At 39.0% G+C, this 10,236-nt stretch overlaps 2 protein-coding genes across 3 annotated transcripts; one reads left to right on the top strand and one right to left on the bottom strand.

The window, feature by feature from the left end:
- Positions 1 to 61: 61 nt before the first annotated feature.
- LOC126373000 (uncharacterized) lies at positions 62 to 2,758 on the bottom strand. Of its 2 annotated transcripts, none has more exons than XM_050018941.1 (4): positions 2,494 to 2,758; positions 1,783 to 1,950; positions 1,157 to 1,316; positions 62 to 576 (listed from the first exon to the last, which is right to left on the bottom strand). In XM_050018941.1, the coding sequence occupies exons 1-4, from the start codon at positions 2,572 to 2,574 to the stop codon at positions 446 to 448; spliced, it is 540 nt and encodes a 179-aa protein (XP_049874898.1). In that variant the 5' UTR covers positions 2,575 to 2,758; the 3' UTR covers positions 62 to 445. The 2 variants fall into 2 exon arrangements, with proteins under 2 accessions (XP_049874898.1, XP_049874899.1); XM_050018942.1 differs by lacking the exon at positions 2,494 to 2,758 and adding an exon at positions 2,189 to 2,212.
- A 2,466-nt stretch (positions 2,759 to 5,224) lies between these two features.
- Positions 5,225 to 8,370, top strand: LOC126373001 (uncharacterized). The gene is made up of 4 exons (XM_050018943.1): positions 5,225 to 5,601; positions 6,763 to 6,915; positions 7,456 to 7,612; positions 7,965 to 8,370. The coding sequence occupies exons 1-4, from the start codon at positions 5,530 to 5,532 to the stop codon at positions 8,117 to 8,119; spliced, it is 537 nt and encodes a 178-aa protein (XP_049874900.1). The 5' UTR covers positions 5,225 to 5,529; the 3' UTR covers positions 8,120 to 8,370.
- The last annotated feature ends 1,866 nt before the right edge of the window (positions 8,371 to 10,236 follow it).

The following is a 10,236-nucleotide window of genomic DNA, read 5'->3' as shown; positions in this document are numbered from 1 at the left end:
AGTTACGTTCCTTTGCATGCATTTATCGATCCACTTAGCAACAACACTAATAAAAAATAAGTACAGGGTTTTGAAATATTATATAATAAATAGTTAATGTACAATTATTATAAGTAGTACCAATAAATTAAATACAAATAACACACAGCCAATACTTAGAAAAACGTGTACTTAATAGGTACTAGGTTGGTACATTAGTGTTTATTATTTTTATTTTTTTCTCTTTGGCGTCATGCGACTTGCATATTTGCTAGTGTTTATTTAAATGTACGTACCATACGATTATTATTAACGTTCCTTAGCCTTTAAAAATTCGTTGGTCAACAACATTCTCCGTTAACATTTCAGCCCAAATTCCTGTCCATCACTCATTAATTCATCAATCGTTGCAGCGGAAGCATGATAAATTGATTGTCGGTGAGAAAGTAAAGTACTATTATAAAATTTATAGTCCATGTTCGTCAGTCTTGACCGCCTTGTAGATACGTCCGGAGTGCTGGAACTTCGCCTCATCTTCCTGCAGCATCATCTCCTTGTGTCTGCTGTGTACCACCACGATGCAGTATACCGATATGACTGGAAAGATAACTTTTATAAGTAAAAGGAATACTTAATAATTTCCACCACTTCATGACTGTGTACTAAGTTCGGAAGACTACTTGCAGTTCCTTTTATTATAGTTTATGTCAGACAGACAAGTCCCTATCAGGGAAGACAGAGCCACAAGTTCCCAAAAGACTTGTCTTTTCCAAGTGTCAATACCAAGATTGTCCAGGGCAGCGTCAGCCATGGTAGTTTCTGCACCGACAAGAGCCTGGCTCTTAAATTGATGATAATGAATACCAAGATATTGGAGTTCTAAAAAAGAAATGTGATTAGGTAACCATTGTGATGGTAGATCACCAGGTTATTATACACTTAGCCCATTACGTCAAAAATCCCTTAGTCGACTTTAACGACACGCCAATTTATGTGGTGTGTAGATACTATTTTAGTAAGAGCCTGAAACTTCCTTCACTCCAGCATACTCGTACTACGTAGGTATGTACTAAGTAGTGTCCCTGGGCATTCGGGTGAAGAGTGTCCTGTCCACCCGAATGCCCCCGCTTTGGAGACCGACTTCAGCCTGTAAGACGTAAGATGGCGGCATACTCACAAGCTCTGGCAAGATGCACGGCGATTATGACTGCTTCAAGCTCGAGCTGCTGGCCCGAGTCCTGCAGGATGAGGCTGATGCCCGTCAGACACATCACGAAGAATAGTGCTGTCAGGATGCCCGTCACTATTGTCCAGGGCAGCGTCAGCCATGGTAGTTTCTGGAATGAGGATATTAAAAAAATATTCTTGTCAGTGATGTGGGGACTCGACCAATAAAAGCGTGTAAGAAAATTGAGAGCGAGCGGTAAGTGCTGTTGCTGTCTCTCTCGGAGTGATCGATCAGTTGCGCTCCCTTTCAATAGCAACTAACCCTTGGATAGGTTTCCTTGTTCCGTACTTCTTTGGATTACTTTCATTTTGAACACAGGTACTGGATTGAGCTGGATTTTTATCTAGTTACTTGGAATCGGTCCCCTATTGTTGTCATTCTTTGACCAGCCCCCGCGACACAGCCACCGTACCATGTGCGGTGCGAATTATATCGAGGACATCAGTCAAAAGACGAAGCGAATGGTATCTACACAGATAATCGTTGTATGGTTATTGGTCGAAACTCTCGATGTAAATCGGCCGCGAACCCGCGTGGGCAGAAAAGTAGTTCAGGAGCCAGGGCCAGGTACTCACTTTATACGCGGCAACTACCAGCAGTATGGAGCTGAGCAGGTGCACCCCGCTGACGGAGGCCGCCGTGATGAACAGCACGTACTTGTGCAGGGACACCTTCCCGTCCTGCCCTAGTGGAGCCAGTGTGACCACCAGGCTATAACCTACCAGCTCGAGGAGAGCCCATATCTGGAAGGAAAACACAAGATTGGTATAGATAATATATAAAACTCACGTCTGCAATTTCTAATGGTGTGGACAGAGCTAGAAGAAATGTCTTATTCCGTGTTTTGTTTTTTTAATCTGTTACTGTGGTGTCCCTTTATAATAAACGTTTCTTTCTTTCTTACTTGCAGCCACTATAAATTAACTTATTTATTCTTAAAAGGTAGAAGAAAATCACAGAAGGATATTGAAACTTGAATACCTGGACCATAATCAATCAGCACTCACGTCTTTGTATAAGTTCCTAAGAACGCCTACTTATTAAATACAGCAAGGTCAGTAAGGTGTGCAAAAACATTTTTGCTCTTATGATTTTACAGGCGTTCGCTCCTGAAAATGTTACATCCTGAATTTTCAATGTCATGTGTTCATTACAAGGTAAACATGAAATCATGCACTTATTTTAGGTAAGAATGTACATATCGGTAACAAGAAATGTGAGAGAAAAACAGAAGGGAAGAGTGAAAATGAGGGAAATAGAAAAGAAAACTAATCTCATCTACTTACTGTATACAAATATGCAATAATTAGTGTACCTGTGTGTAAACTGACACAGAAACAACAGTTTTTCACCATTGGCACACCCATCTTCACTCTTTAATCTTTGTCAGTAGCTATTAGAATCGCGTGTAAGGTTTTCGGCTGTGTTTAGACCGTAAACAGAGGTTATTATTGACTAGTGTCGAGGTAAACAATTTGGTCGCAATGTCTAATTCGAGCGGCTTGTGACGTGCGCCCGAGTGACGAGATATCACGGTACTGATTGCGATAGGGCGACCACGATTTGCGAGATAACTCGTCCAACGAACACAATAGCGTTCTGTTGATTTCCTTTATCAGATATTTTGTTGCCAAGCTAATATTTGCTGAATTACATAATACTTAACGTAAAATGGACTTCTTATACTTAGAATATAATGGTACTTATAAATTCTATAAGTGCGCCATTCAAGGCCCCTGATATGGCTCATGTAACGACTACTTAAGTAAATAGTAGCCGGGAGCGTAACATACCCTCCGAAGCAAGGAATCATCTTACTTTCGGTCAATCAGGTGATTTCAGCCTGCAATGGCCTGCTCCTGACCAAACCAGTGACGTCTCATAAAGTGATTTTCTGTTAGAGATGTCCCCACAGGAAATCGAATCCATGACCTCCGGATCGTAAGTCCAATGCTCAACCAGAGTAGACCCCGGAGGGCGTGAATGGAATTATTACTATATTACTATACAAAATGAAGCGAGTACTATATTTTATACAGTAACAATTCCAACCAAGTAACGAAATATGGTGTACCTACCTACAATACGAGCACTCGTTAATAAGTAGCAATTACTAACAACTATCAACGAATAGCAACTAAGTAGCTAGTCATATTTTATAGTAGGTGTTTGTGTTGTGGTAAAGATAGCTTCGATAGCTCCAGTGGTGTACGTAAACATAGGTCGCGTTGGTTGTTTGAGCGAAAAGGGCGGTTATACAAAAATATCCTACAGACAAGTAACAGAGGGAAGGTGGGAAAAACTTACGGATGCGCTGCAAAACGGAGATTTATATCCCCGGGGATACCGTTGCTCGACGAGGGCCCTCGGAGATGATGATTCAGATGGCTGCGTGCACTTTTATGATGATAATTGTATTTTGTTTGGTCGGCCGGCACTCTCACGCACGGTTGTTGAAGCAAGAAGAAAATGAATGATTCGGAAATTTGAGTGAGCGTGTTCGATGAATGAATGAGCGCCGCCGGGTGATAGGAAAGGGTAGGAAGCGGAAATGTCTGATACTTGAACAGTAGGTAGTAAGTACCGTTTACGTAATACATATATGTCATAGTCAGGTAGTGTCATAGTTGACACCTCGACCGCCGAAGCAGAGGTTACGGGTTGGATTATATTAATTAAGCACTTTACCTACTGAAGCGACATCTATGACAACAAGTACACCAGTTATAAAAAATGCTAACATATAGAACTAAGCTATTCACGTTATACCAATAGAGGGTTAGACAGAGACACCAACTATTTGGATTGCACATTCTTCACCCCGTCATATTATTGTAAATTCGTCTGAGGGATTGTGTTCTCTCCAACTAATCTTCTTTCCTCGTGTGGGTTGTGAGGAACGAATGAATTTGTCAAAAAAGTTAATTGAATACATATACAGGTTAGTAGTGCCACCGTATCTAATACTGAGGTGGATGATTCAGCTCATGATTCTGAGTTGATATCAAGTGGAATTATCTATTTTATTTTATTTAAAGGCACATCAACAATACATACACATTACATATAAATCTAAATATCTAATGACTTCATCTAGCGCTTATACCTATTACAGATGTGCACAGCATTTGCACTAAATATGAATACAGTTCAGATAGGTAACAGTTTTTTGAATAATTAGGAAAATTCATGTAAATCGTAAGCCATTTGCTATGTATCTAGTTAAGACAGAGAGAGAAAATGTTTATTCAACAAATTGTGACACATTACATACGAAGTGTTACAAACAGAGTAAAAACAACAAAATATCATAAAACAATTTTTAAAACTCAGTACATAATGTGGCACAGCAATGAATAGGACACGAACTCAGCATTGTGTCTATTTCCGAAGAAACATACGCTGTTTTTCAGTCGCTCCTTAATTTTCCGTCTGTTGGATCCCGCGAAGCTGACATGACTCATAGCGCAAATAAGCAATGTAGGTATCTATCAGATAGAGTTACATATATAAACAAAATATATTTGAGCAATTATATATTAGGTATGCATAAATATTAATAGAGAATAGGTAATAAAACTGCAACAGCACAATTATAACAATAAAGAGTCTTTTGTAATTATTTATTTTTATTTTGGTGCAATAAAGTATATTTATATTTTGTAGTATTCCACTTAATATCAACTCAGAATCATGGTCTGAAAGAGATGATTCAGAAAATGTTAAAATTTTCGTTACGATATTACTAACACCCTGTACTTAGATACCCGTGACTCTACGTCTTGACTTCAATAGTAGGACGCACTAAGCGTAGCTGCAAGCTGTCTGGTCATCTGGCTGTAAATGTGAATCTGCCCACCTCATAATGCATTACGAGCGTGATCCATGTCTGTCTGTATTTGTGTTCACCTGTAAATTCATCATTGCCTTGACGCATATGATAAGTATGAGTAAGATTATATGACCTTGTAACAGAAAAGACGACTCATTTCATTCTTATCTTGCACAAGTCTACTGGTTCTCCTGTTTACATTTACTGCACTTTTCTTTCCTCGGTAGCTATAGTAGCTAAAATAAACCCTATAGTAAAGTGTGTAGCCATCTTCTATTAGTTAGTTATTTCCTTATCTAGCACGAAGAGATCGCGTAAGACCGACTAGTCATATCAGAATCAAGTGCAGAGTGATAACGCGCGCCACTCGCCAGTTGAACGTATGTTTACACCACGAACATACGAACAATTTACCGTGTCTACTCCCAAACCAAATTAAGTGACCGTGAAGATATTTATATTAGTCTACAAGTAGTTTTAATGTGTAAAAATGTGTGTGAAAACTTGCTGCTGTTGCCTAAGTCTTGAAGTAGGAACGCAAATTATTTGCATTTTCAATTTGGTAAGTTTTGTGTCACTTACTGCTTGAAAGTGAAAGTGTCTTGAGTCAATCGGTAAAATTTCAAGGTGTCGATACTTAACTCATGACAATAGTTCTTATCTAATTTACTTAAAATATCAGTATTTTATATTAAACACAGGAAAAAAACTTACCACTTTAACTTTGGCAAAAAGTCCCTGTGTTCACTTTTTTTGCGTCTGATGCTAAAAAGAGACAGCAGTATTTTTATACTTTTCTATTTTAAGCTTTGATTAGCTTTTGTTTACATTGTTAATGGATGAAATCACGATCACGGGTTTATTATCACTGTTGTCTAGTCCGTGAACCTTCGACCTCGGCTGGTGTCAAACAAACAGACACAAGTATCCAACTAGCTTCAACTTACGTCCTTGTTCAACTCAACACTCTTGCGATGTTCCGAGGTGATTCATAAACATGATTATTGTTTTCCAACCAATCACGAATCTTTACCAAATCGTTAGCGCCTGGATAATTGGAATACCAATTTCATTTGTCAGTATTATCACTAAGATAAAAATACAAGGGTTTTGTTTTGGTACGTCCTTGCGTTTTGCTGTGACAAGTTTACCTTGTTATAAAACTAACTAATAGCTAAAACGTAGTGGTTATATCCTCTGCTAATAGCTATGATGATGTGGACACCAGACAAGAGTATCAAGCAACAGACACGACTAATAAACTTTCTAATATAATTTGATTGTCCTCAAAATAATAATATTTAGGCAGTCAAATTTTATCGGAAAGAAAACGATTGCAGACGCAAATTACACTCCCAAAATCCACAATCCTTATCAGAATGGACAGGATAAGAAGTTCCTAGAAGACAAAGCTTGTAGCCACTCTTGGTACTGAAGCCCTAAGGCTCAGCAGTCTGTCTGAAGACAGATTATTAGCCCAACGCCTTAATAGACATACTCGTAATCCGTCCATCAAATCAGAACTGAACTCACTTCTATGACGCACTTGTGACGATAAGCAGCTGAATGCTCGAAATCTAGCTTATAAGATTCCTCTTTCCAACTGTCCTGGTCTTATCGGTACTCCAGAGTGTCTCTCCGGAGTCTCCGGGTCGGGTCCTGAATAGATTGGTGTACAGTTTTCGTCCGAGCCCTGAGTGACGTGTTAACTCCCCTGGCACAGCTGGTCCCGCTGGCGGAGGCGGGCTACTGCCTGTACGTGGCCGTGCACCTGCCGCTCACAGAGATCAAGGTCACATCTATCTACATCGTGCTCATCGTGCTCGCCATCTTCGAGCTCTTCTGCGCTGCTGTTTTCACTTATGGCACTTTTAAGGTACCTACCTAATTAACACTATTTATCACACATATGCGTCTCTTTGTGTCGATCTGCAAAAATAACATAATCTCACGATTATATCCCATCAGAGGTACATTAATCGAAAAATGAACACCTCACCAAACTTTCACATCTGCAACGATAACTATATCAAAAACTACTACTACTAAATTAACTAAACGAGTAAATCTTATATTCTGGACATTCCGAAATAGTCAATTACGAAGACTTAATTTCAACAACAACCTTCAGTACCTGTGATTGCGGAGTAGAAGCCTTTGTCAGCAGAGGAACTGAACTGAATAAATAAGCTGTTTGTAATACCAAGTAGGGACAGCAACCAAACAGAGTACAGTCATGAGCAATATAATGTACCCACTTTAGGACTCTGTCGCACTAACATATTTGACATTTAGTGAGACTTACAGTTCAATTTGTCAAAAAAGTTAATGTGACATGGTGCCAAAGTGTAAACATATTAATGCTCGTGACCGTACGACTCAAAGAGACAGCATAGTATCTGTTATGTCGTTACAGAAGCAAGCAAGCTTCCTGTGGCCGTGGTTGGTGCTGGCGTGGCTGAAGGCGGTGCTCCTGCTGGTGCTGTTCGTGGTGGGCGCCACCGTGCTGGCGCTACAACTGCAGCAGGGCGCCGTCGAGATCACGCTCGTCGTCGTCTACATCGTTTACGCAGGTCAGTACTTAGCCATGACGGCCTCCGTGGACCAGTCGCTGAGCGTTGGACCCACGATCCGGAGGTCCCAGGTTGGAATCCCGGGCGGGATTCACAAAAAACACTTTGTAGGCCCTGGTTTTGTTAGGACACCAACCAATTGTCCGATTGTCCGAAAGTAAGATGATCCATGCTTTAGAAGGCAGGTTAAGCCGTTGGTCCCGTACTACTCACTGGTGTAAGTACGTTGTCGTGACATAAGTCATGCCGCGTTAAAATCAGGGATATGAGGCTATATTTCAATATTGTTGCTTATTTTTATTATAGTATACGTACCTAATATATTAATAGTTCTAATATATTTTTCCTCCAGTGATCCTGCTATACTTCAGCTGCGTGGGCAACAGCCGACGGCGCGAGATCCAAGCGGACACGTACGCGCACTACGCGCCGCGGCGCACGCGCAGCAACTCAGCCATAGTGCGCAACGTTTACGTGCCCATGACCAAGCAGCTAGACGGCGCCTAGATCACTAGTTTATTTTATTTTTGCTAGATTAATGCCTAAAGTGCGTTGGTTTCATTTGTTTCCACCATGTAAACAAACATATCAAAGTCACTGAAATCTCGTAATCTTCTCACATTCCTCTGAAGTCTAGCTAGATTTCGGCCTAGCTCTTTATGAACATTATTTTACTGACATGCATAAAACTAAGAAATATTAATAAAATTATACCTACTTACTTACTAAATTAATCAATATTAAGAAATCACTGGAAATGGAAGTTGTCTGTCAGCTTTTTTTTTCCAATCCTTACGTAGAGCTTTCATTTCTATTAGTTTGTAGCACACTAAGTGAATGTTCATTTAATTATAAGTATTCGGATTGGTGTCTGTAGATGATATTATTACTAATAGTATGGAGATGAAGAAGAACTTGAAATGAAAACTATCCCATCCTTATTTAGTTACGTCATAAACGTCCATGATGGCTATATTTTTTTGGTCTATATTTTTACGTCCTGGCAAATAATGATCCCAACGCACTTTAATCACTATGTACCGAACAAACTACGACAGTGTATTTGGCCCAGTAACTAGTCTAGGGCCAAGAGCAAACCCATCAAAGGTAAAAAAAATCACTTTGGAAATATCGGAATGTGATCGAGATAGAGTGAGTTTCAAAAGGCGTTTTTTTTTTAAAAAGGTTTTCTCTATAAGTTTTGTCGATATGGTCGAAAAATGGATATAATAAGTACAAACAATTATTGGGCACAATTTCAACTTAAAATGCGGCAACAAAATACGAGTAATCGGCGATTCTGACGGACACGACCACTCGGACGAGAGTACGCTGTTTTATCTGTTTATTCAACATGCGTGAAGTACTAATTATACACGAATATCAAACTGACTTGACTAAGAAACAGATAAAAATATAATAACGCACAGTATGCTCAACAGAAGCTAATTGGATTCGTTGTTAATGTAACAACATGTAGCCAACTAGTAACTGAAATGATGTTAACTTCTTGTCTTTGTCTTGCTCTATTAGCATTTATCAGCCGGGTCTGCATGACAACCGAGCCGCGCGCGGCGCGAATTATATTGAGCGCCTTGACCAATAGCCGTTCGACGTCCATCTATAAAGATAGCATTCGTATCGTTTATTGGCCCACGCGCTAGATATAATTCGCGTCGCGCGCGGCGCAGTTGTCATGCAGACCCGCCTGGTAAAGAAAAACTATGCTACATGATTCTGGAATACTTTTATGAGACCTACGTATATAATTAAATAAAAAAAAAACAAAATAACAAATAAACACAGCACCACAGGAACTAGATACAACCGTTGCGTTATATGATTAGTACAGGATCTATACTTAAAAGTCATATTATATTTTGAATTCGTTATTTATGTACTTAATTAGATACTTTTTAGGTACCAATAATGTATCATTAAAAAAAAAACCTTAGCTCCAGGATATTTTCGTGTTTTGACAAAAGCACAAGAAATATCATGAGATCATTTACTTAGTTATCTATGCATATTTAAATAAAGCATCGTCTTCCTAATGAGAGTAGAAAGATATGATGTAGAACAAATACTCAATACTTGCTGCCCACGTCCCAAAGCTGTAAGACGCATGCTACGTTTCTTTATAAGTGAAAAGATATTTATTTATTAAAAAATAAAAAAAGATAATGTTACTTATTAGCTTTTTGTTACGGCCACTTTATTATAATCAATTGTTTCTAATTTATTGTTTTCACAAGTTCTTAATAGGACTCTTCTGACACTAATTAAGAATGAAGAATGTAAGCATAAACAAATAGGACAGTCCATTGCGGCGAATAATAAAATTACAAGTAGAGGAGGCGTCTGGCGGAATGCAAATTCAAAAAATATCTTTATTCTACTATGTTACCTACTACTTACCACACACACACAACATACTCAGTACATACATAAGTTAGTTACATTTTGAATCATCATTTTTTACATTTAGGTGAAAGCCTTCAGCGCTCCCCATTTGTCCGGCCAAGTAATCAATGCCATCTGCGGCAAATCTACAATAAGTCACGTCAAAAAATAAAATATTTTTTACATAACGAACGTCCTATCTGTATTATAGCCGGAGAAAA

This window comes from Pectinophora gossypiella, chromosome 15, assembly GCF_024362695.1.
Source record: "Pectinophora gossypiella chromosome 15, ilPecGoss1.1, whole genome shotgun sequence".
Lineage (NCBI taxonomy): Eukaryota > Metazoa > Arthropoda > Insecta > Lepidoptera > Gelechiidae > Pectinophora > Pectinophora gossypiella.
The sequence above is the reverse complement of the archived record's forward strand: the minus strand, read 5'-3'. Positions and strand labels throughout refer to the sequence as shown.

Bases quoted from the DNA above. Each gene is read 5' to 3' on its own strand.
- LOC126373000 (XM_050018941.1), bottom strand. From the start codon at position 2,574: ATGGGTGTGCCAATGGTGAAAAACTGTTGTTTCTGTGTCAGTTTACAC. The intron at 1,951-2,493 runs GTAAGTAGATGA...TTTTCCTTCCAG, and splicing joins TTATTGCATATTTGTATACA to ATATGGGCTCTCCTCGAGCT. The intron at 577-1,156 runs GTGAGTATGCCG...TTATCTTTCCAG, and splicing joins CGTGCATCTTGCCAGAGCTT to TCATATCGGTATACTGCATC.
- LOC126373001 (XM_050018943.1), top strand. From the start codon at position 5,530: ATGTGTGTGAAAACTTGCTGCTGTTGCCTAAGTCTTGAAGTAGGAACG. The intron at 5,602-6,762 runs GTAAGTTTTGTG...CCCCTGGCACAG, and splicing joins TTATTTGCATTTTCAATTTG to CTGGTCCCGCTGGCGGAGGC. The intron at 6,916-7,455 runs GTACCTACCTAA...ATGTCGTTACAG, and splicing joins TCACTTATGGCACTTTTAAG to AAGCAAGCAAGCTTCCTGTG.